Source organism: Ahaetulla prasina, chromosome 10 (assembly GCF_028640845.1).
Source record: "Ahaetulla prasina isolate Xishuangbanna chromosome 10, ASM2864084v1, whole genome shotgun sequence".
Taxonomy (NCBI): Eukaryota; Metazoa; Chordata; class Lepidosauria; order Squamata; family Colubridae; genus Ahaetulla; species Ahaetulla prasina.
In genome coordinates, this window is record NC_080548.1 from 15706399 (window position 1) to 15732367 (window position 25969).

The 25969-nt window shown below is 43.5% G+C and overlaps 2 protein-coding genes across 8 annotated transcripts in view; both read left to right on the forward strand.

Moving 5' to 3' along the window:
* The first annotated feature begins 622 nt into the window (after positions 1 to 622).
* LOC131204879 (trophoblast glycoprotein-like) lies at positions 623 to 11765 on the forward strand. 2 transcript variants are annotated; one of them, XM_058196513.1, is made up of 3 exons: positions 623 to 738; positions 3941 to 4238; positions 8151 to 11765. In XM_058196513.1, the coding sequence occupies exons 2-3, from the start codon at positions 3973 to 3975 to the stop codon at positions 8986 to 8988; spliced, it is 1104 nt and encodes a 367-aa protein (XP_058052496.1). In that variant the 5' UTR covers positions 623 to 738; positions 3941 to 3972; the 3' UTR covers positions 8989 to 11765. The 2 variants fall into 2 exon arrangements, with proteins under 2 accessions (XP_058052496.1, XP_058052497.1); XM_058196514.1 differs by lacking the exon at positions 623 to 738 and adding an exon at positions 5304 to 5394 and having other exon boundaries at positions 4105 to 4238.
* Positions 11766 to 15954: 4189 nt separating this feature from the next.
* The window catches only part of SYTL1 (synaptotagmin like 1), a 79056-nt gene continuing 69041 nt past the window's right edge, over positions 15955 to 25969 (forward strand). For 4 of the 6 annotated variants that reach the window (XM_058196506.1, XM_058196507.1, XM_058196512.1 and 1 more), the window contains exon 1: positions 15955 to 16166. The gene's annotated coding sequence lies outside the window, so the exon portion shown is untranslated. Of the gene's footprint in view, positions 16167 to 16378; positions 16956 to 25969 lie in introns of those variants that run through there. The other 2 variants (XM_058196510.1, XM_058196511.1) reach the window with 1 other exon arrangement.

A 25969-nucleotide genomic window follows, 5' to 3' on the forward strand; every position in this document is an offset into this window, starting at 1 on the left:
ACCCCAGCCTCAGGGAGGGTGCAGGGAAAGATTAGGGGGAGTGTGAGGGGGGGGAGAAACGAGCTCTGCCAGACGGGCGGGTCTGTCTTTAAGGGGGCGGGCTCGGAAGGCTGGGAAAACGAGGCGGGACCCCCAATGCCCGGCATCCCCGCCTTCTTCGCCCCTAGTCGGAGCCCATCGCATCCCATTGTCTGGCCCGGCGGATCCGCGCCGGAGAAGGGGAAGGGGGACTCTTTTTTTTTCTTCCCCTTTTGCCTTCCTCAAGGCTGGGTAGGCGGGGGTCGTGGGGAGGGCTAAAAAAGCAAGCAGCCCGGCTGCTCCCCCGGGAGAAGTTTGCCTCAGTTTCGCGTCCCCCCCACCCGGTTTTTGGTTTTTTTTTTGAAAAGAAATGGCGCTTTTTGATTTGTGCGTCTGTCTAGCCGCCCGGAGAAGCCGTTAGTGGGGTGCGTTTGTTAAACGCAGAGGGGGAGACGGGGGGGGTCGTTTTGGGGAGGGGGCTGTATTGAGGGTTGGGTTGGAGAGGGGGTTGGGTGGGGGTGGCAGACCCGTCCTCTGATTGGCTGCTTGCCCCCCCCCCCGATTTGGTCGGGGTGGGTGGGTGGGAGGCAGTGAAAAGGGCAGAGGGGCGAGCAGGCAGCCAGCTAACTTCAGCCTGGAGAGATGGAGAAGTCCCTGAGGTGCAGACCAGACGTCCAGCTTTTAAACTGACTTGCCCTGCAACAAATAACCTTTTCCCCGGTGGGTGCTGGCTGATCTTTTATTTTACCTTATTTTATTAGGTATTATTATTATTAGGGATATTATTTTAATAATGATTTGTATGCTTGTTGTCTCTTACTGTCGTGTGTGGGAGTCCCTTGGAGCACTGAGGATAATAGGATGGAAATGTAATAATTATTGTCTCCAGGATCCACTCTGGCTAAGGGGTGGTCTGGAATTGATGGAGGGTTTTTCTTTTTTTAAATGAAATGTTGAGACTCTTCAGATGTAGGAGGGGACATCACCTGATTGCTTAATTGTAGCCTATGTCTGTCATTAAGTGTTGTATCATTAAGTGTTAAATTTGTACCCTAGGACTATCGTTAAGTGTTGTTAAGTATTGTACCTTGATGAAGGTATCTTTTCTTTTACCTACACTGAGAGCACCTGCACCAAGACGAATTCCTTGTGTGTCCAATCACATTTGACCAATAAAAAATTATATTCTATTTTATTATCTTTTATAGGTGCTTTTTTTTTTAAAAAAAAAAAGACATTTCCTGAGAAATAAGTTCTGACGTTCTCTCTTATGCTGCCTTTTGGTTGCAGGGAGTTAAAATGCACATGGGAAATATTTCAGGAGTCTCTTCCATTGTAGTCGAAATTCTGGGAGCTGATTCAAAGTCCACAAGTCTTAAAGTTGCCAAGGTTGGAGACCCTTGCTCTATAGAGTCTCTGAAGAGCCTAGTATGGGTGAGAATAGGGCATGCCATCTTTCTCCAGTGCCAATTTTCCAGCTTGTGGAATTTCACAGTTAACATTTTTTTACTGCCCAGTTAGTGAAATGTTGAGAGTCTTGAGGTGATGGAGTGGAGTGGGAGTGGGAGACATTGTTTTTCGTAGGTGCTTAAAAAAGAAGAAGACATCCTTTACTTTTCCTTAATAATAAGTTCTGATTTGTTGCCCCTTATGCACATGGGGAATATTTCATCGTAGTCGAAATGGGATGTCTGTTCTAGAAAGTTAGAACTATATTGTCTCATTCCTCCTTCATTCTGTAAGCAGGTGTGACCAGAAGATTGAGTTGTGGTGTATTTATGACAACTGCCAACATAGTGGGGGGTGGAGGGCGAAATGAAAACCTTAGACAAGAAAAATCCATTACTCATCCTGGCAGGAGATATTGTCCAGCACAGTGGAAGGACCCCCGGATGAGGAATGTCAAACTCACCTGTTGTCTTGATAATGGAGTAATTATTATAGGGTTACTTTAAAAAAGTAGTTTTGCTTTATGACAGATATTTGAACAGGTCAGGATCTTAATGGCTAAAATAGAATTGCAGTTCAAATCTTATCTTTTATCTATATTTACCAGGTATTGTAAGATAAACCTTCTTACCAAATTCATTTACTTTGCCTTCTCCAGCCTGGACCCCTCCCGTTAGCTCCCATCCCAGAATGAAGAAGGAATGAGACAATCCAGTTCTAACTTTTTAGAACGGACATCCCATTTCAACTGCGATGAAATATTCCCCATGTGAATAAGGAGTAACAAATCAGAACTTTTTTTAAGGAAGAGGAAATGATGTCTTCTTTTTTTAAGCACCTACAAAAAACAATGTCTCCCGCTCCACTCACTTACTTCAAGAGCCTCAACATTTCACTAACTGCGCAGTAAAAAAAATGTTAACAGTGAAATTCCACACAGCTGGAAAGTTGGCACTGGAGAAAGATGGCATGCCCTATTCTAAGCCTATACTAGGCTCTTCAGAGACTATAGAGCAGGGGTGTCCAAACTTGGCAACTTTAAGACTTATGGACTTCAACTCCCAGAATTCTGGGAGTTGAAGTCCACCAGTCTTAAAGTTGCCAAGGAGACCCCTGCTGTAGAGGAATGGCTTAATTCTCATTTGCTACCTGATTCATTGAACCAGAAATGTTGGGCGTGAGAGTTGCGTGCAAAGCCTGAGAGCCTAGGATGGCCAGATTGCAAAAGATAAACTTCTTCCATCTTCCAGACGGATGTAAATGGATAACTTTACAGCTTGATCTTGATCAACCTTTTCAGCTTAGGAAGGTTTTGTTAAGAGGTTTTGTGATGTTTGTGTGAATATATATATTTATCTCTGAAGTATTTAGAATGCTAAGTCCAAAAAGTGGAATCTGAAGTTCTATGAAGTACTATGAAATAATCTAGTACAAGCCAAATAAAGTTTTGGCTGGGATGGAAAGTCTTTGGGTCCCTTCTGTTTAGCACTCCTACAGAGAGTTTATCTGAACCCCTCTAGAGAAGGGTTCACCACCTCCCAAAGCCATTCCCCAATGATTCCACTCTAGAATAGAATAGAATAGAATAGAATAGAATAGAATAGAATAGAATAGAATAGAATAGAATAGAGTTTTATTGGCCAAGTGTGATTGGACACACAAGGAATTTGTCTTGGTGCAGATGCTCTCAGTGTACATAAAAGAAAAGATCATCAAGAATCATAAGGTACAATACTTAATGATAGTCATTGGGTACAAATGAGCAATTAGGAATATCAATATAAATCGTAAGGATACAAGCAACAAAGTTACAGTCATACAGTCATAAGTGGAAGGAGATGGGTGATGGGAACGATGAGAAGATTAATAGTAGTGCAGATTTAGTAAATAATAAATAGTTTGACTAAACTATTTAGTTTGAATAGTTGAGGGAATCATTTATTTAGCAGAGAGATGCTTTCGGGAAAAAACTGTTCTTGTGTCTAGTTGTTCTGGTGTGCAATGCTCTGTAGCGTCGTTTTGAGGGTAGGAGTTGAAACAGTTTATGTCCAGGATGCAAGGGATCTGTAGATATTTTCACAGCCCTCTTTTTGATTCGTGCAGTATGCAGGTCCTCAATGGAAGGCAGGTTGGTAGCAATTGTTTTTTTCTTGTTCAGTTCTTGCCACTGCTAAATTCTTCTTAAATATTCAACTGAAATTTGCTATCCTGTAACGTAAAAGAGATTTATCCCACATCCTGCACTTGGGTCACAGAAAAATATGCTACAGTACCAGTGCTGGAGGCCTATCTTGATATTTTATACTTTGGGACATTTCTCTGTTAATGATGTTGACTGGGAGTTTTGGGAACTGTAGACCAACACAATAGAATTGTAGGTCAAACTGTCTTTATATGGAGATTCCTCTTCTTTCCCTGTCTTGGAATAGATTCTGTTTATGGATTCTGATCATCTTTTTTCTTCCTTTGTCAGCCAGGAATTGCTACAATTGGCATTTGTTGGAAATGACCCCTGGGGGCCTCTACGGTGGTTGGACCTTCCTTTTGCTGTTTCTGGTACCCCTTCCCTGCCAACCGTGCCCTGTTCCTTGTGAATGTTCTGAGCCAGCTCGTACAGTGAAGTGCGTCCAGAAGGAACTGACCTCCATCCCAGCTGGTATTCCTGGGTACACCCGCAACCTCTTTATAACTGGCAACCAGATTGCCTATGTTGGTAGCCAGGATTTCCAAGGACTCCGCAATCTGGTCACACTCTCCTTGGCTAACAACAGGTAAAGCTTCCTAGTGGGTGAAGAACTAAGATGAAATGGAATAGGATAGGAGACAGGGCTGCCCTTGTTACTATTGGCTTAAGAAGGCTACAGGGTAGGAGCATATTAGGTTAAGGGCCTCAAGCATTGGGGGGAAAGTACAGGTAGTCCTTGATTTACAGTAATAATTGGGACTGAAACGTAATGGATAGAATAGAATAGAATAGAATAGAATAGAATAGAATAGAATAGAATAGAATAGAATACAATACAATACAATACAACAGAACAGAACAGAACAGAACAGAACAGAACAGAACAGAATAGAATAGAATTTTTTATTGGCCAAGTGTGATTGGACACACAAGGAATTTGTCTTTGGTGCATACGCTCTCAGTGTACATAAAAGAAAAGATACCTTCATCAAGGTACAACACTTACAACACTTAATGATAGTCATACGGTACAAATTTAACACTTAATGATACAACACTTAATGATAGTTATAGGCTACAATTAAGCTATCAGGAAACAATATCAATATAAATTGTAAGGATACAAGCAACTAAGTTATATCATACAGTCATAAGTGGAAGGAAATGGGTAATGGGAACGATGAGAAGATTAATAGTAGATTTAGTAAATAGTTTGACAGTATTGAGGGAATTATTTGTTTAGCAGAGTGATGGCGTTCGGGGAAAAACTGTCCTTGTGTCTAGTTGTTCTGGTGTGCAGTGCTCTGTAGCGTCGTTTTGAGGGTAGGAGTTGAAACAGTTTATGTCCAGGATGTGAGGGGTCTGTAAATATTTTCACAGCCCTCTTTTTGATTCGTGCAGTATACAGGTCCTCAATGGAAGGCAGGTTGGTAGCCATTGTTTTTTCTGCAGTTCTAATTATTCTCTGAAGTCTGTGTCTGTCTTGTTGGGTTGCAGAACCAAACCAGACAGTTATGGAGGTGCAGATGACAGACTCAATAATTCTTCTATAGAACTGGATCATCAGCTCCTTGGGCAGTTTAACTTTTCTGAATTGGCACAGAAAGATCATTCTTTGTTGTCCTTTTTTGATGTTAGCTATCCATTTTAGATCAACTCGCTGCAGCCAACTCACCAAGGCCAACTTGCCATGGCCAACTCGCTACAGGACAACTCGCCATGGAACAATTCAACAATTCATTGTAATTATTTAAAATAATTTTAAAAGTATTTTTAATGTTTGTTATTCACATTTCATTTTGTTTCTCCTTTGGTATCCTTTTTTTAATGATTATATTCCACCGTTTCTATGACATTTGTGTAACTCTTGTTCTGCGGCAAATTGTCCCGCGGTGAATTGGCTGTGGCGAGTTGGCCATGCTGAATTTGTTCATAGCAAGTTAGCTGGGGCAAGTTGGCCATGGTGCGTTGGCTGCGGCGAGTAGGCCGTGACCTGGCTGGAACTTCTGTTGCTAAGCGAGGCAGTTAAGTGAGTCGTGCCCAATTTTACGACTTTTTTTTTTTGCTGCGGTTCTTAAGTGAATCACCCATTTGTTAAAGGAATCTGGTTTCCTCCATTGAGTTGAAAGTTAGCTGGGAAAGTTGCAAATGGAGATCAGGTGACCCCAGGACACTGCAGCCATCATAAATACATGCCAGTTAGCCAAGTGCCCAAATGTTGATCATGTAGTCATGGGAATGCTGTGATGGTTGTAAGTGCAAGGACTGTGTTGTGTTTGTAAGTTCCGCTGCCTGCGGAACTGGCAACGGAGTCAGACAGTGATGAGGCTGAGGAAGAACATGGGCTAGTCCTGGAGGCTGGGGAAGGCCCAGATGAGGGCTCTGCGTTGGAGGAAGAGGTGGGGCCAGGGCCATCTGGGAGTGATGTGTGGATTCCAGAGCCTCCAGAACAGGCTCCTCCTGTTCCTAATGCACGCATGAGAAGAGCTGCCAGAAGGCAAGAGCAGCTAAAGCAAAGAGGATGACTCGGGAGTGGGCCAAGAGATGATTGGCCCCTCCCATAAGGCTTAAAAGACCAGCAAGGGTGTTTGGGCTCTTTGCTGGAAAACAACGTTGATAGCCTTGTCTTGCTGCATTTATTTCTTGTCGGCATCTTCTGCTTTTGAACTTTTGCCAAGAAAAGCCTTTGGCAGTTTGCCTAATTAGACCAAGGTTACATGATAAGACTGAAGAATTGCGTTATGAAGAATTTGATTGCGTCTGAACTGATTGCGTCTACTACAACCTACTTGGGCCTGGGTCATAACAGACTGGTTGTAAGTCACTTTTTTCCAGCATTGTTGTAACTTCAAACAGTAAATGAATAGTCTCATGTCTAGGACTACCTGCAAAATACGGTGGCCACTTTCTCAGAGTGATTGCCAGGAGAGGGCGTTTGCCTAGACACAACCCAGCTGCTTTGGCAGTTACACAATTCTCAATTGGCAAAAAGGTAAATAGTGAGGATGTTCCTTGTTGCTCCTTCAAGCCAACCCAAGATACTATTGATCCCCCCAGTTCATCTTTGACCCATCGGGGGTGGGGGGGATGGGCACGCTTCCATTATGCTATGCAGAAGCCTCCATTTTTATTATTTTCAACCTACTGCAACATTGGAAGGAAATGATGGTGGAGATGGGTCCTGTTTTTACAGCAGGCCTGTGCTGCGCATGAGGCATTTTGATTAAAGTATTGTTTCCAAATGCTGGTTAAGGAATTCTCAGAGTTGAAGTCCATACACCTTAAAAGTAGTCAAGTTTGGAAAAACATTGATGTAAATTGTGAGCATGAGGCTTACACTTAATAAGCGTGCCAAGCCTTCTGGGCAGCCAATAATTTGGTATTTTTCTCTGTGGTCCAATGTGCAATTTTTATGTAGTCCAACTATACAGTTATAATCCTCATTGCATCATTCCTGGACCTTTGATGTAGGTTTCCTGTCTCTCAGTCCTGGATGAAACCAAAAGAGAGAATGAATACCAGTTCTCTACGTTCGCTCTCTCTTTTTTTTTTTTGTCTGCAAAATATTTTTTATTTTATAAACAAACTAACATTTAATACATCAGTCATTCCTTCCATGTGACATCTCGGTGTTTTCTTCATGGCTCCATCTTTTTGTTGTTTCTTCTTTCTTCATTTCAATTTAATCCATTTCAATTTTTTCACAAGTACAATATTCTAATTATACCATTTCCTTACATAACTATCAATTGCTTATCTAAATCTTTTTTCTAACCAATGGTAAAATGGATCCCATAGCTTAAAATATTCTGAATCCTCTCTTTCTTTGATCATCAAGGTTAATCTATTCATTTCTGCACAATCTAAATTTTTTTTAATAACTTCTCCTTCCAGGGATATTTTCTCTGTTTTCCAGTTTTGTGCAAAAGCAATTCTTGCTGCTGTTATTACATGTATAATCAAATAAATATGTTATTTACTGGTTTTCTCTACGTTCTCTTGGTGCTTTGCAAATTCTCTGTTTGTACCGTAATTCCATACCTCATGTTATCGGAAAACCTGATCTAGTCAGTTTCACAATTCCTTCTGGTCAAAATTACCATGCTGAAAGAAATGGGCTTTACTCCTTTTCTTTATGTGACCTGTTCAAAATCCTGCTGGCTTGCAGATGCTTATGAGCCCAAGGAGGAAAGAAAGAAATTTAAGCAGCCTGCACTCCCCACCCCCAGTAAAATCCTACAAATTAAAACTGCCTGCACTACATCTTTGTTATCAGCTGTCAATCAACATTTTTCTCTTTATTAGCCGCTGCCTGGTCCTTTGAGTTAGATATGCCAGAGATCCCCTTTTGAGTTCTATGGAATGTTCCTTCATCTTCCTGTTGACTGGCTTTACGAGTGGGGGTCTAGCAATAAAAAGATTAAAGAAATGTTTAAATATATATTTCAGATGAGGTTACTCTCGAATGATGGCTGTGTTGTCCCCTTTCATCTCCCAGGATTAATGCTGTGGAGTCCCACGCCTTCTCTGGTCTCCAGAACCTGCGTTACTTGGACTTGAGTTATAACCACTTAGTCACCATCCACCCTGATGCTTTCAGTGCTAGAAACAATTCAATCCAGGAGCTGAATCTCAGTCACTCACTGTACAACTTCTCTGCCATCCGTCCGGTGGCAGCTGCCCTTGTCCAAGGGGGTTTCCAGAATCTCTCCAAGCTTGAACTCACCAGCAACAAGATCATCTACTTGCCGCTTGGAATGTTCTCCAGCCTCCCTAAGCTTGAGTACTTAGACTTGAGGAACAATTCCTTGATCGATATTAAGAACTCTACCTTTTCTGGACTCCACCTGAAGTACCTTGATTTGACCTCAAATGCCTTCAAAACTTTGAGGAGTGAAGCTTTGTTGGCCCTGGAGAGGCAGTCCCACCTTAGCCTCTTTCTGAAAGACAATCCTTTTGTATGCAACTGTGACATTGAAGAACTGGTCACCTGGCTGAACCAAAGCCGACAAGTAGTAGATGTGGAAAAACTAGCCTGCATTTCCCCCCAGGATCTCAAGAACACCTCCTTGGTGGAACTAGTGGGAGCAGATCTGGAGTGCCACTACAGTCAACGTAGTGAAAATGTCCTTCAGTCCTCCTATGCTGCATTAGGTATCGTTCTGGGGATAATTGGCATCATCTTCCTCTTTGTGCTTTACCTGAATCGCGAGGGAATCAAGACCTGGATGAACGGTCTACGGGATGCTTGCCAGAACCTGATGGAGGAGTACCACTATCGTTACGAAATGGATTCTGATCGCCGCATCACACAAATCTCCGCAGTGGACATATGACCTCCGATCGTTTTCCGTCTTTTCTTTGCAATGGCATCTTTTTTTTTGTTTTTTTTCCCAAACAAAGCCTGTGGCTTGGAGATGTTCTTTCCATCAAAAACTACATTTTAAAGAACTTATAGATTAAGATCTGTGTAGATTCAAGGAACTTCCTTTCCTACTCACAAGGAATTTCTCTAGGTGGTTTGACTAACTGGGGACAAACGATTGCATTCTTTTAGTGCCAGTCTTGTAATTTTTGAGGGGTTAGGCAAGTCAACATGTGTGATGTGTTCAAATATTTAGATTCCTAGAAGAATAGGTGTCCTGGATTCTTGCAGTCCATCCGAACTAAGATAATTTTATCTTGTTCTATACCAGCGGTCTGCAAACTTGGTTCTTTTAAGACTTGTGGACTTCAACTCCCAGAGTTTCTCAGCGAGCTTTGCTGGCTGAGGTACTCTAGGAGTTGAAGTCCACAAGTCTTAAAAGAGCCAAGTTTGCAGACCCCTGTTCTATACCAACAAGACCATTTATCAACATGGCTCGTTGGGGTAACCAATTCCTTAGTTACAGTGGGATTTTGGTTTGTCGCATGTTCTGCACTCTAGACCCAGGTGGCACGCAGAATCCTCTCTGAGCAAGCCAGCTGTCGCCCCAGCCCAGCCTTACCACACATGCGCACACGCCTCCCGCCAGCCAGCTGGTCTTTGGGTCTCTGCTACGCATGCGTGGGCGCAGGGCGCATGCGTGGGGGGGGGGCGCAGGTTAGTGCAGGCGGCTTTTCAGGCCCAAAATGGGATGCAGGAGGGCCTCGCGCAGCGCCCCCACGCTCTGTTGTGGGCCTGGAAAGTTTCCTGCACACGCATCCGTGTGTGAATTTGCGCGCAGGTGCGCACTTTGGGCACTCGGCACCAAAAAGGTTCTAGACCCAGGTTTCTGACCCTGAACCACTTTAAGATGCTTGGACAGCAGCTGCCAGAATTCTGAGAATTGCTGATCATACATCTTGGTGGCCCAGGATTGAGAAATCCTGTTCTTAGCGGACAGATGGAGCATTATGTGAAGAACCAACAATAGTGTGCCAATAATTCTGATCTTCTTACAGAAGAGGAGGAATAGCAGTAGATTAAGAAAAAGCAGGTGTAATCTTGACTCCCTCATCTCCAATTCCTGGGAGAACTGCAAGGAATATTTTTCTTTACTGTTTGTGATATCGGAAATCCGGACAGTCCACCCAAGACAGTCTTCCTTGCAGGCAGGAAGAGACGAGCAAAGTTTATCCTTCAGAAATGGTAGATCTCTGATTAGGGATCAACAGCCGTAGAAACGGTTGAAACCAAGTCCTGCTCATGAGCATCCCAAAGGAATCTGACTTGTCATTAGAGGGATCAAACTGCTCGACTTTCTACATATCGATGTGTTCGGCAGGGCCTGTGTGAAACTCAACCAGCTTGATTCACGAGCATAACTAAGATGAGATCCGGTTTACTTCTCTCCTATGACTTACAGGCTATGCGAACTAGCCAATGTGATTTTACAGCTGTGGACTGTGATTTTATATGAATATATTGTGCGAGCACACCCAATTGTATATGTGTGTGCGTTTCAGTAAATCAGAGTTAAGTAAACTACAGGTGAGGACTCCAGAGGTGGGTTTCAGCAGGTTCTGACCAGTTCTGGAGAACCGGTAGCAGAGATTTTGAGTAGTTCGGAGAACCGGTAGTAAAAATTCTGACTGGCCCCACTCCCATCTATTCTTTGCCTCCCAAGTCCCAGCTGATTGGGAGGTAATGGAGATTTTACAGTATCCTTCCCCTGCCATGCCCACCAAGCCACACCTACCAAGTCATGCCATGCCCACCAAGCCACATCCACAGAACCGGTAGTAAAAAAATTTGAAACTCACCACTGGTTCTGACTAGTTCTGGAGAATCGGTAGTGGAAAATTTGAGTAGTTCAGAGAACCGGTAAATACCACCTCTGACTGGCCCCGCCCCATCTATTCTCTGCCTCCCATGTCTCAAATGATCGGGAGGAAATGGGGATTTTTGCAGTAACCTTCCCTGGAGTGGAGTGGGAATGGAGATTTTCCAGTATCCTTCCCCTGCCATGCCCACCAAGCCAAGCCACACCCACAGAACCAGTAGTAAAAAATTTTTTGAAACCCACTACTGGAGCACTTACTGCCATAATTCAAAAGTATAAGTGACTTGGCATGGGTGACAGTAGAAGGAAAGTGTATGGAATTAGGAATCTGTTGTGCTTAATTCATTCCATGAATTCCACTGAATTAAACCAACAGGATACAGGCTTAGCATTAAAAGGACGATCCTATGTGCATGTACTTTGATGGGAGGTAGCATGAGCCAGGAAGCTGGCTCGCCGGGGGGAATTCTGGGAGTTGAAGTCCACACATCTTAAGGTTGCTGAGGTTGAGAGACACTGGCTATTATTTTGGGAAGTACGCAAAGGGCAAGAACGTTTAATAAGGTCAAGAGCTGATAAAATAAGGAGTCACAATTTGGAGGCCCAGTTGCAGAATTCAAGTGCAAGTATAGATTGGGCTCTCAAGCTGGCATTTGATGCCGTAACCTAGGCATGCAGCTGGTGAATTAATAAGAAATTAAAATTCCTTACCCATATTGTGTGCAATATGGGAAAATATAACAGGTGGGTAGGCATCAGTTCTAGACTTCAGCACGTGATACATTAAAAAAACAAACAAACTTCCAAGGTTGCCAAGCATCTGGTACAACATTATGTTTTATTGTATTGAAAAAAAAAAATGTCATAGTAAAAACAATTTTTAACCCAGTGATTTATTAATTTTATTATTAATTAAATTTCTAAATTCTACACATCTTTTTGCTTTCTGTTTACCTGAATTTAATTTTTCCACCTAGCTTGGGTGATGGGGTCTCCCCTGCTTGAAGGGTTTATATCTCTGAGGAACTGTCTAATCCAGGGGTCTCCAACCTTGGCAACTTTAAGACTTGTGGACTTCAACTCCCAGAATTCCTCAGCCAGTGAAGCTGGCTGAGGAATTCTGGGAGTTGAAGTCCACAAATCTTAAAAGTTGCCAAGGTTGGAGACCCCTGGTCTAATCCAGTGTTTCTCAACTTCACCAACTTGAAGATACGTGGACTTCAACTCCCAGAATTCCCCAGGCAGCACAGCTTCTGGGAATTGAAGTCCACACATCTTCAAATTGCTGAAGTTGAGAAACTCTGGTCTAACCGAAATCCAGCATAAAAAGAAAAGACCCATAAGAAGGAATAACAGGGCATGAAAGTCACCCATCCATAGTGAATGGAGCAACAGATTGATTGTTACGATTGTACATCCATTTACAGCAGGGGTGAAATGATTCCTGTTCGGACCGGATCGGTTGATCCGGTAGCAATGGTGGTGGGTGGTTTGGAGAACCAGTAGCAAAAATCCCTGCCCCGCCCCCCATGCCCAGCTGAGCCACGCGATCGTCAGTGCCTTTTTAAAAAAAAAAAAACCTTTTAAAAGCATTTTTTTACAACTTCTTTGGCCGAAGGGGTTGTAAAAAAATGCTTTTAAAGGGTTAAAACAAGGCTCTGACAATCCCGGTTGAGGTGCCTGATCATCAGAGGCGTTTTTTTTTTTTTTACTTTTAAAAGCATTTTTTAAAAGGTAAAAAAGCTGAAGCCGGCTAGGCAAAAAAAGGGGGGTGTTCGTTGGAGAGAGAGAGAGAGAAAGAAAGAAAAAGAAAGAAAGGAGGGAGGGAGGGAGGGAGGAAAAAGGAGAGGAAGGAAGGACTACAAACCTGGCACTAGACGCAGCTTCAGAGGATAATCCAGGGCTGGAAGGGACCTGGAGGTCATCTAGTCCAACCCTGCTCCAGCAGGACATTGTTAGTGAGTTTCTGTCTTTTGACACCCCCCGTCACATGGTTACATAGCCACACCCATCCAGTCACATGGCCCCACTAAGCCACGCCCATCAAGCCACACCCACAGAACCGGTAGGAAAGAAATGTAGATTTCACCACTGATTTACAGGCAGAACTTCTGAACGAGGGGTTTTCATCTCATTGTCCCTGGCTCTCGTGTAGCAAAGAGACTTGAGTTTCCTACCTAAACGGCTCTCCAAACCCAAGATGCTGGTTGAGCTGTACTCAAGACTGGAGGTTTTGGAGAGACCATGCAAATATTCAATTCCTCCCTTTCAGAGGTGGGGCTGCTGGGAGTTCGCAGGGGTTCGGGAGAACCTGTAGCTAAGATTCTGTGCAGTTTGGAGAACCCCCAAATCCCAATCCTGGCTGGCCCTGCCCACCCCACTCCTCCCCTCCCAGGAGTCCCCATGCAGCCTGTTTTTGATGCAGGTAAGTGCAGGGTGTGTGCAGAGACTCAGGGAGGGCAAAAAACGGGCCTACCGGAAGTTCGGGAAGGCCGGAAACAGGCCTGTTTCTGGCCTCCAAGGCCTGGGGAGGCTGTTTTTTGCCCTCCCGGAGGCTCAAAAGAAACCTCCAGGGCCCGGGGAGGGCAAAAACACCTCCCATAGTGCTGCAGTGACTAGGCCACGCCCACCATGGCCACGCTCACCCAGCAGCTGGGCAGAGAACCACATGCTAAAATTTTTGAAGCCCACCCCTGTTCTCTTTCCTCTCCTCTTTCATGAGTTCTGGGCAAGTTAGGAAAAAACATTCTACATCTTAACAAACTGACATACTGTCATGTTCTTTGCAGCCTAACAGTGCATTCTGTCCCTAATAGCTCATCAGGGCAAAGTGGATGCATCTGATCACATGGGCCAGGTGAGCTCTGAAAGCTCAGATAAAATAGCTTCATTTTTAAAGTGCTATAATTTCAGACAGAGACAGAGAGACACACACACACGCACGCACAGAGAGAGAGAGAGAGAAAGAGAGAGAGAGAGAGAGAGATTGGGAAAAGATTAAATACCAAGGACAATGAGGATGAACTTTTGCAGTGTTCTTATCTACTCATCCCAGAGACACTAGGCAGTATAGAAGAACACCATAGTAGGATATAGGTCATCCTTGTTTAGTGACCACCTTGGAAAGTGACCATTTGCAATTACGACAGTGATAAATAAGTAACTTTACCAGCAATCCTTGCATTTACCACCTTCGCAGGTCTGGGAAGCAAAAGAAAGATGGAGTCATGCTGGCTCAGGAATTCTGGGGGTTGAAGTCCACAGGTTGTAAAGGGGCCATAGTCTCCCACCCCTGGTGTAGAAGTTTCAAGCCAAGCACGGAATAACTTGCTCCTTTGAAACGGAGATTTTAGATTTTTGTGGCAAAGCCATGCTACCACTTCCATATGATTTTATATATGGTACACCGGAAACTTCGCTGTTTTCTCTACTAACTCCTTTTTTTTAAATGAAAAAAACTATTGATTATACAGGAAAAGCCAGTTTCCCAACCACAGCACCCTACTCTGACTTCCTACAATGTACTACAGGGTGGTTCTGAAGAAGACGCAATTCCCAGCTAAACTGCCCTGCTTTTCCAGAATAGAGGGAAGGAGTGGGGGTGGGGAGACCTTGAAGAAGAAATATGGGCATCCCTTGCATATCTTTAGTCTGTTCTCCAGGACCCCTGAAGCCCCCCTTGGATACAATTCAGTCACTCTGGTCACCCAATCCCAGTGTCTGCATTTGTTGTTAGTTGCAAAGTCGTGTCCGACCCATTGTGACCCCATGGACAATGTTCCTCCAGGCCTTCCTGTCCTCTACCATCCTCTGGAGCAGGGGTCTCCAAGCTTGGTCCCTTTAAGACTTGTGGAATTCAACTCCCAGAGTTCCTCAGCCAGCCAGCTTTGCTCAGAGGGACTCTGGGAGTTGAAGTCCACAAGTCTTAAAGGGACCAAGGTTGGAGACCCCTGCTCTGGAGTCCATTTAAGCTCATGCTTAAATCATGCTTTAGTGATTCCATCCAGCCACCTTATTCTCTGCTGTCCCCTTCTTCTTTTGCCCTCAATAGTTCCCAGCATTAGGCTCTTCTCCAGTGAGTCCTTCCTTCTCATTAGGTGGCCAAAGTATTTCAGTTTCATTTTCAGGATCTGGCCTTCTAAAGAGCAGTCAGGGTTGGTCTCCTCTAGGACTGACCGGTTGGATCGCCTTGCAATCCAAGGGACTCGCAGGAGTCTTCTCCAGCACCAGAGTTCAAAGGCCTCAATTCTATGGCCTTTCTTATGGTCCAGCTTTCACAGCCATACATTCCAATGACTACTTTGGTAATGCCACACTTGGAATACTGCATTCAGTTTTGGTCGCCACGATGTAAAAAAGATGTGGAGACTCTAGAAAGAGTGCAGAGAAGAGCATCAAATATGATTAGAGGACTGGAGGCTAAAACATATGAAGAACGGTTGCAGAAACTGGATATGTCTAGTCCGATGAAAAGAAGAACTAGGGGAGACATGATAGCAGTGTTCCAATATCTCAGGGGCTGCCACAAAGAAGAGGGAGTCAAGCTATTCTCCAAAGGGCAGGACAAGAAACAATGGGTGGAAACTAATCAAGGAGAGAAGCAACTTAGAACTAAGGAGAAATTTCCTGACAGAAGAATTAATCAGTGGAAGGACTTGCCTCCACAAGTTGTGAACGCTCCAACACTGGAAGTTTTTAAGAAGATGTTGGATAACCATCTGTCTGAAGTGATGTAGGGTTTCCTGCCTAAGCAGGGGGTTGGACTAGAAGACCTCCAAGGTCCCTTCCTACTCTTGTTATTCTATTTAATTTAAGATTGTCTGGCGGTGGTTTGGGGCTGGAGAACCTTGTGCAAATCCCAGCCCGGGCGGCTTTTTGAGGGGGGGGGGGGGAAGCAGCCGGTGCTGCGAAACGGCGCCCCAACATTTCCCCCCCCCGCCCCCCATCCTTTCCCGAGACAAGCGCCTTCGACTCCGTTCCAGTTCCGCCCAGCCAGCCACTTGGACTCCAGGCCTGGTTTCCCGGCGGCTGCGCTGGGCGGTCTTTCCATCCTCCTCCTCCTCCTGCTGCGGCTGATTCAGCTGCTGGGTCTCCTGCCTCGCAGGCGCCTAGTTGAGAAAAGGCTGCCCGGCAGGGCGGACGCCAAAGGGCGCTTCTAAGAACGGGGCTTCCTTTCCTATATTTCTCCGAGGAAAGAGCTCAGTCAGTCGCCTCGCTTGCCTGCGGCTGCTGAGTCTTGCAGAAAGGGAAGGGGACCCTCACCTGGCCAGGTAAGGCGCGCGCGCTTTCCTTGCACTTTCCCCAACTTTGAGTTGGCTCGAAGTTGGGCGGGTTTGCGCCGAAAGTTCGCCGGTTTGGAAACATATGGCCGGGCTGAGCTCGGAAAGCCAGCCAAGAGGAAGAAGTTGAGAAAGGCAAAGAGGGTGGCTGGCTGGCTGGTGCCTTGCCCTCGGTCCCTCCCGACTGGCAGGTCCTTGTTCCATTGTGCGCACACCTGGTTGGGCACCTGGCCAGGGCAAGAAGGGGAAGCCTGTGTGTGCGTGTGTGCACGTCTGCGTGTGCGCTTGTTTGGGGAACCGGTACCTGCGGGGCTTGTTGAGACAACCCGCTCAGCCTTAGGAGTTGCTTGCAACTTGGCCGGACTTGTGCAATCTGGGTCGAGCCGCGAAGTTACAAGGTTGAGCTGGGAAAACCCAGCCTGAAGGGTTGCTGGCTGGCAGCTTTTCCGGAGCTGCCAAGTCTTTGCCCTCTCGTATCTTCTGCGGGGTTCTGACTAGAGCGAGGGGTCGTTTTGGAGCTCAGACCCCACCGGGCGAGCTTCGCCCTTCCGTGTGTCTACGTAGTAGGGCCCTTCGCTCGGCGTGCGGAGCTTGGTTTCTCTTGGTTAGTTTTGGGGCGGAGAGGTAGGTGGCGGGAACTCAGTTTAGTTAGTTGAAGGTTCAGTGTGTGTAGCTGACTCTCGCAACTCGGTTAACGCACCTGACCTGGAGTGGCCTTAACACAGGCATCCAACACGCAAGTGCCCTTGTTCTTTAGGGTTCCAGTGTGTCTTCTTAAAGGTAAGTTCGCCAGCTCTAACCCTTAATCCTTTTCTTCTCCTGCACCTGAGTGGCCTATTAAAAGGGCAGGGGCCACAGGTTATTTATTTATTTATTTATTTATTTATTATTCGAATTTATATACCGCCCTATCTCCCGAAGGACTCAGGGCGGTTCACAGGCAGATAAAAAACATATATATACAAATTAAGAAAACCATTATGCTAGGCTCCCAATGTTGGTACCCTTAAAATCCAGAGAAGTCTGTCTAAGACACTGAGCTTGTCGATCAGAAAGGTCGGTGGCTCAAATCCCTAGTTACAGGTCTTCTGCATGAGCAGGGGGTTGGACTAGATGACCTCCAAGGTCCCTTCCAACTCTGTTTAACTGTTTGTAAATGTGATGAAGATAGGAAACAGCTCCTTTACCTTCCCGTTTTCTTTTTAAATTTTCTCTTTCTAGCACTTTTTCTACTTTTTTGTTACACAGGTTTTTTCCCCTGGTTTATCTTTTATGGTGTACAAACCTTTCCATAAAATTTACCCCAAGGGAAAGAAGCAAAGAGGTGCAATAGGGAGACTGCAGCCCCTTTTCTTGCTGGGTTCTTCCTTGCTTAACCAAGTGATGTTCTTAACAGGCAGACATCAAACAGGGAGAGCCAGTTGCCTCTCAGTTCCCCTGTGGTTTGGTACTGATGAATGTCTACCTATTGCAGCAAAACTTTGCAGGATACTGCTTATATTGGAGTAAAGGTATAATGAATATACTTCTGTCTTTGGCACAAGCACTTCCTCCTGTTTCTGTTTCTTTCCTGTTTTCTTTCTGGAGAAACTGACTTGTATTTTGTAAATCCAAAACAGACCTGCTTTTCAAAGATTTTTATTGTTTAAAAATACCTCTTTGCTGGGCTAAACAAATATATTAAAGGCACAACAACCCTTTTGCAAAACAGGACTTGGAGCTAATTAATGTGAAGCTTTGTACTTAACGTTGTTACTAGAACTTCCTTTTTTAATTTGCCTTGTTACTTCAAAATGTGGTAAGCCCCAGAGGGGGCGGAGAAACAAACTACCTGCACATTTTGCTTAAAGGGAACTTTTACTTATGCTCCGAATTTGCATTTCATTTAACACATTTGTGCCCTTTCTGCTGTCCCAAGGCTCTTCTGGCAGGTTCAGGGGAAAAAAAATAAAGGTATTCTTGAGTGGTGAGCTACAAGCCATTTAAAAAGGAAGGTAAGATGTAAAACCAGTTTGGTATAGTGGTTAAGTTGCTGTCCTAGATAGCAGGAGGCTGTGAAATTCTAGTTCTGTCTTAGGTATGAAAGCTGGCTGGATCTAGAAATTAAAAATAAGGAATGTATAGAATAAAATAAGATATAAAATGTGTTTAAATATGTTGATTAAGTAAGAATATTTGGGAATAGATGTACAAAGTTAAGAATTATGTACTGTCAGAATGACGCTGAATTGTATAATTATTACAGATGTATTTTTGTTATAGATGTATTTTAACTTGTATTTTAGGATTTTAAATGTTAATAAAGGTTTTAAATTATTTTTTTAAAAAGCTGGCTGGATCACTTTGGACCAATCGCTAGGAGACTCTTGAGTTTTAGTCCTGCCTTAGGCATGAAAGCCAGCTGGGTGACTTTGAGCCAGTGACTCTCAGTCCAACCCACCTCATAGGGTGGTTGTTGTGGGGAAAAAAAAGAGGAGGAAGAAAAATATTTAATATGTTTGCTGGTTTGAGTGACCCATAAAGTAATAAAGGTGGGATAAAGATCTGATAAGCCCATGCATAGATACCTATCCAAGCAGGCTACATAATAATTTTAAACACGGCCATCAACATAGCTAGCTCAGCAGAGAGGTAATTGAAAGATGAGAGGCGGTAGATGCTATGTCTCAAATGCGCAAGAGTGCAAACCATGGGGTGGTTTCCTGGTACCAAAGGTTGAAGAACAGGGAGACAGTCTGATCTTCAGAGGAAGGGCGTCTTTCAAAAGGAGGAGTCTCCAAAATCACTCTGGAGGCGCATCCAGAAAATAAAATAACTTCGTGTTCCTTTGAAGCATCACCTGGCTTTGCCCACCTAAAAAGCTTACTTCAGTGTCGGCTTTTTTACTCCAGAATGAGATGTTATTAAGAAAAAGTAGAAGGCCATTATAGGAGCTGGTCAGCTAATCACAAACATTTTTATTCCTTCACCATTGCTTTTTAAGTTTTTTTTATATATATAAAGTTTTTATTTTTATTTCTCATAAACATATTTGAATGTACAGTCTCTTTACCCATCATTTTCCATTCATCCTTATCTTTTTACTTTCATGTTTCGTTGTTCGGGGCTGCTCTTTTACCATGTACCCTCCTTTATTTTCCCACAACCTTTCCTCTCCTTTTCCCCTTCTCTTCCTTCTTCCGTCTCTTCCTACTTTCTTCGTTCCTCCTCTCCTTCCCTTTCCTATTTCCCCTTCCCTTCCCCCACGCCTCTCTTCCTCCTCCCTTTCTAACCCTCTCTCCTACTCCTCTTCCCCCTTCCTTTTCTTCCTCTCCTTTCCCCCTCTTCTATCTCACCTTCTCCTTTCCTCTCTTCTCCCCTCCTCTCTCTCCTCTTCCTTTCTGTCTCTCTTGTTTCCCTTTTTAGTTCAATCTAGAATGGTATTCAAGAAGCCCCGATTTTCTATTTACATCCCTCTTCATTTCAGTTTCTTATTTGATTAGCAGTTACATCTATTCCATCATTTGTGTACACTTTTGTAATAGTCACACTTTTGTGACTTTTTCGTGGGGGCAAAAGGTGCTTTTTTAGTTCTGAAGTTGCTTTTGGGAAGTTAGGAATTCTTGTTCAGAGGGTAATATTATTTTACCTTCCACCGAGAGTTGGGTCGTGTGCAGCTGTCATTTCTTTGTGAAGAATAGTTTCTTTAAAAAGAAAAGAAAATAATGCTCTCATCTTGATTGAGCAAAACCTCAAAAGCAAAGTAGACACCCAAAATAAACAAAGGTGCCCTTTAATATCGGGTGTGTGTTTTTTTTTTTACTTAAGTCACCCCTTTCTATGAAGCTACTTAAAAGTTTTAAACCCATTTAATACATGGCTTGAAGTGGGCAGTCCTCAATTTTAACAGCAGGCTCTCCGTTGCATGATAAAACTCTTTTAGCAAGAATATCCTTTGTTTAGAAAGGGAGTGCCTGTGTTCCAACAGGTGAAGCTTGTAAATACCTAAGGAGGAACTTGCAGGCCTTTCACCAGGACCTTTATAGATTTGTCATCATTTCTTCCGTACCATTGTTTTTGTTTTTGTTTTCTTAGTACTTTAGGTACCACCAGCTATTTCTTTCTTTCCATACCACCCACATCTTCAGTCACGGTCGTTTTGGGGTGTCCCAGTGGGACCACAATCAGCACAAGGGGAGAAAGCACACTATCAGCCTTCTTTTTGTGTAGATGTGAGGTGAGGTGAGATGTGTGCTTTGAAAGCCTTTAACTTTATCTAAACAGGATGTGGGTGTTCGGTAGCATCTTACCTTGCTTTGACAGTAACGTAGGAGTATCTTGCAGAAAGAGATAGATCAGTGGTCACCAACCAGTGGTCCGTGGACTGCTGGTGGTCCGTGATAAAATTTTGGTGGTCCACCAAAAAATTATTTGCATTTTTTATATTGCACTAAATACTATTTTTCTTTTTAAAAAATTCATATTAGTAGTCCACAGGATTTAAAATTATGAATGTAGTGGTCCCTGAGGTCCGAAAGGTTGGTGACCCCTGAGATAGACCATAACTCAGGGGTGTCAAACTCAAGCTCTGCGGGCCGGATCCGTCCTGTGGGGTGCTTAATCTGGCTCGTGGGATGGCCCTGGAAACAGGGAAGGCCCAGCCTGCGGTGCCTCTGTCATAAAAACGGAGCACGGCCCACCCGGGCGCCATTTTTGGCTGCGATGGTCTCCTGCAGCCCTCTGCCAGTAAAAACGGAGCTTGGAAAGGCTGCACACGGCCCACCTGGGCTCTGTTTTTGGCCGCAACAGCCTCCTGCAGAGGGCTGCAGGAGCCCGTTGCAGCTGAAAACGGAATCTTGACGAGTGATGTTGAGCTGGCCATGCCCACCCCGGCCTTCTGAGGTCAAACACAACCCTGATGTGGCCCTCAATGAAATCGAGTTTGACACCCCTGGTCTAACTGGACAAGAAGCTTCTCCTAGTGATCATCCAGAAGATTTAGGAAAACCAGAGAGCGGAAGAACTGCTCAGTAGCATTTCCTGGTTGTGTTGCTCAAAGCTGGCGTTTAGTACTACCGTTACATTAGTCAATGAAGGTAGTCTTCATCCCTCAACAGCTCATTTAGTGACCGTTTGAAGTTACAACGGCACCGAAAAAAGTGACTTATGACAATTTTTCATACATAGTCACATGATCAAAATTTGGACGTTTGGCAACTGGCGATTTAAGATGATTGCAGCGTCCCAGGGTCATGTGATCACCTTTTGTGACCTTCTGACAAACAAAGTCATTGGAAAAGCCAGATCTGGGGTGTAATGTAAATTTTGTTACTACCGGTTCTGTGGGCGTGGCTTGGTGGGAGGTAGTGTGACTGGGTGGGCATGGCCAACTTTTTTTACTTAAGTCACCCCTTTCTATGAAGCTACTTAAAAGTTTTAAACCCATTTAATACATGGCTTGAAGTGGGCAGTCCTCAATTTTAACAGCAGGCTCTCCGTTGCATGATAAAACTCTTTTAGCAAGAATATCCTTTGTTTAGAAAGGGAGTGCCTGTGTTCCAACAGGTGAAGCTTGTAAATACCTAAGGAGGAACTTGCAGGCCTTTCACCAGGACCTTCATAGATTTGTCATCATTTCTTCCATACCATTGTTTTTGTTTTTGTTTTCTTAGTACTTTAGGTACCACCAGCTATTTCTTTCTTTCCATACCACCCACATCTTCAGTCACGGTCGTTTTGGGGTGTCCCAGTGGGACCACAATCAGCACAAGGGGAGAAAGCACACTATCAGCCTTTTTTTTGTGTAGATGTGAGGTGAGATGTGTGCTTTGAAAGCCTTTAACTTTATCTAAACAGGATGTGGGTGTTCGGTAGCATCTTACCTTGCTTTGACAATAACGTAGGAGTATCTTGCAGAAAGAGATAGATCAGTGGTCACCAACCAGTGGTCCGTGGACCGCTGGTGGTCCGTGATAAAATTTTGGTGGTCCACCAAAAAATTATTTGCATTTTTTATATTGCACTAAATACTATTTTTCTTTTTAAAAAATTCATATTAGTAGTCCACAGGATTTAAAATTATGAATGTAGTGGTCCCTGAGGTCCGAAAGGTTGGTGACCCCTGAGATAGACCATAACTCAGGGGTGTCAAACTCAAGCTCTGCGGGCCGGATCCGTCCTGTGGGGTGCTTAATCTGGCTCGTGGGATGGCCCTGGAAACAGGGAAGGCCCAGTCTGCGGTGCCTCTGTCATAAAAACGGAGCATGGCCCACCCGGGCGCCATTTTTGGCTGCGATGGTCTCCTGCAGCCCTCTGCCAGTAAAAATGGAGCTTGGAAAGGCTGCACATGGCCCACCTGGGCTCTGTTTTTGGCCGCAACGGCCTCCTGCAGAGGGCTGCAGGAGCCCGTTGCAGCTGAAAACGGAATCTTGACGAGTGATGTCGAGCTGGCCATGCCCACCCCGGCCTTCTGAGGTCAAACACAACCCTGATGTGGCCCTCAATGAAATCGAGTTTGACACCCCTGGTCTAACTGGACAAGAAGCTTCTCCTAGTGATCATCCAGAAGATTTAGGAAAACCAGAGAGCGGAAGAACTGCTCAGTAGCATTTCCTGGTTGTGTTGCTCAAAGCTGGCGTTTAGTACTACCGTTACATTAGTCAATGAAGGTAGTCTTCATCCCTCAACAGCTCATTTAGTGACCGTTTGAAGTTACAACGGCACCGAAAAAAGTGACTTATGACAATTTTTCATACATAGTCACATGATCAAAATTTGGACGTTTGGCAACTGGCGATTTAAGATGATTGCAGCGTCCCAGGGTCATGTGATCACCTTTTGTGACCTTCTGACAAACAAAGTCATTGGAAAAGCCAGATCTGGGGTGTAATGTAAATTTTGTTACTACCGGTTCTGTGGGCGTGGCTTGGTGGGAGGTAGTGTGACTGGGTGGGCATGGCCAACTTTTTTTTTTACTTTTAAAAGCATTTTTTCTCTTCGGTGGAGGTTTAAAATCATCACAGGCTTTTAAAATGCTTTTAAAAGCCTGTGATGATCAGGCAACTCAGCTGAGATCGCCAGAGGGAAAAAAGCTTTTAAAGGGTTCTGACGATCAGGCAACTCAGCTGAGATCGCCAGAACCTTTTAAAAACATTTTTTCTACAACCTCTTCAGCCAAAGAGCTTGTAGAAATCACGCTTTTAAAGGGTTCTAGCGATCAGGCAACTCAGCTGGGATCACCAGAGGAGCCTTTTAAAAGCTTTTTTTTAAAAACCTCTTCGGCCAAAGAGGTTGTAGAAAAAATGCTTTTAAAGGGTTCTGACAATCCCAGCTGAGCCACACGATCATCAGAGGTTTTTTACTTTTAAAAGCATTTTTTCTCTTCGGTGGAGGTTTAAAATCATCACAGGCTTTTAAAATGCTTTTAAAAGCCTGTGATGATCAGGCAACTCAGCTGAGATCGCCAGAGGGAAAAAAGCTTTTAAAGGGTTCTGACGATCCCAGCTGAGTTGCCTGATCGCCAGAACCTTTTAAAAACATTTTTTCTACAACCTCTTCAGCCAAAGAGCTTGTAGAAATCACGCTTTTAAAGGGTTCTAGCGATCAGGCAACTCAGCTGGGATCACCAGAGGAGCCTTTTAAAAGCTTTTTTTTAAAAACCTCTTCGGCCAAAGAGGTTTTAGAAAAAATGCTTTTAAAGGGTTCTGACAATCCCAGCTGAGCCACACGATCATCAGAGGCTTTTTTTTTACTTTTAAAAGCATTTTTTCGGCTGAAGAAAAAATGCTTTTAAAAGTAAAAAAAACCCAACAACCTCTGATGATCGTGCGGCTCAGCTGGGCATGGAGGAGGGCAGAGATTTTTGCTACCGGTTCTCCAAACCACCCACTGCCATTGCTACCAGATCGGGCGATCCGGTCTGAACCGGGAGCATTTCACCTCTGAGCCAGATTCAATTAACAACTACCTTAACAACTACTTAACTATTACTACTACTACCACAACTGTGGTAAGAAAGGCCACAGTTATTGAAATGGGGCAAAACTCACATAAGTCTTGCTTAGTAACGAAAATTAATGCACAGGTAGTCCTTGACTTACAACAGGTCACTTAGTGACGGAAGGTACAATTGCACTGAAAAATGTGACATGACCATTCACAATTATGACCTTTGCAGCAACCCCATAGTCATGTGATCAAAATTGAGATGCTTGATAACTGACTCACATTTATGACGGCTGCAGTGTCCTGGGGTCATGTGATCCCCTTTTGCGACCTTCTCACAAGCAAAGTCAAAATGGGGAAGCCAGATTCCCTTAACAACCACTTACTCACTTATCAACTGCAGTGATTCACGTAACAACTGTGGCAAGAAAGATCGTTGAATGGAGCAAATGAGACTTAACAAATATCTCACTTAAGAACCTCAATTTTGGGTTCAATTGTGATTGTAAGTTGAGAACTACCTGTACTAATACAGGGGTATGAAAACTAAATATACTAAAGTAAACACTGGCTCCTGTTGCTTTTAAATCGCGTGATTATTTTTTTTTTTATTTTTTTTTTATTCAAAAAGTTTTACAAAAATTTTTTTCCCCCTTTCCCCCTCCTCCCCTCCTTCGCAACCCCTCCCCGACTTGCCGGAACGAGCACAAGGTATAGTTAAAAGTAAAACAAACATATGCTAAAAAATTTTCATCCCAACTTAATTATACCCCTACAATCATCAATTCCTAACTTCCCCCAAAAGCAATCAAAAATAATACATCATAATCATTCAAAAACAGTCTGATAACTCTTAGTCTGATATCTACGTTGAATATAGTCAATCCATTTTTCCATTCCTTTAAGTATCTTTCTTGTATTGTCTTTCAAAAGGCTGATATCTTCGCCATCTCAGCCAAATTGGCAACTTTCAATATCCATTCTTGTATTGTTGGTACTTCTTTTTCTTCCAATATTGTCCTATTAGTAATCTTGCTGCAGTTATTAGATTTAAAATCAATTTAGTCTCAATTACTGTACAATCCGTAATAATTCCCAACAAAAAAAATTGCGGCAGGAACTTTATCTTCTTTTCCAAAACATTTTGTAAAATCCACCAAATTTTTATCCAAAAGGCCTTTATGTCCTTACAAGTCCACCAAATGTGAAAATATGTAGCGTCATCACAATTACATCTCCAACATTTTGCTTGCATTTCTGGATACATACACGATAATTTTTAGGATCTAGATGCCATCTATAAAACATTTTATAAAAATTTTCCTCAGATTCTGTGCTCGTGAATTTAACATTTCTAACCCAAATTTTTCCCAAGTTTCCAATAATATTGGCTCCTGAAAATTTTGTGCCCACTTTATCATACAGTCCTTTACCAAGTCCCTTTCAGAATCTATTTCAAGTACACATTATACAATCTCTTTATATGCTCCTGAGACTGATTTCTAATTTGCTTTACCAAATTTCGTTCTGCTCTATACCAATTTTCTGATCTCCTTCCATCTAGCAGTAGTTGCTCATATTGAAACCAAGTATAATTTTTCCTTCCTCTCTTAATACTTGCAGAGATTTTAACTGCAAATTACCGCTTTCAGTATACAAAAGATCTTTATATGTAATCATTTCCTGATTCTGTTCTATGTTTATATTTTCTACTGTATGTCTAGGACTTGCCCATATAGGAACCTTATAATTTAGTTTATAAGAGTATTTTTCCAAACACAGAAGGGCATTTCTTAGCACATGATTTTTAAAGGCCTTATCCACTTTTTGTCATAAATTAAATATGCATGCCATCCATATAGCAAATCATA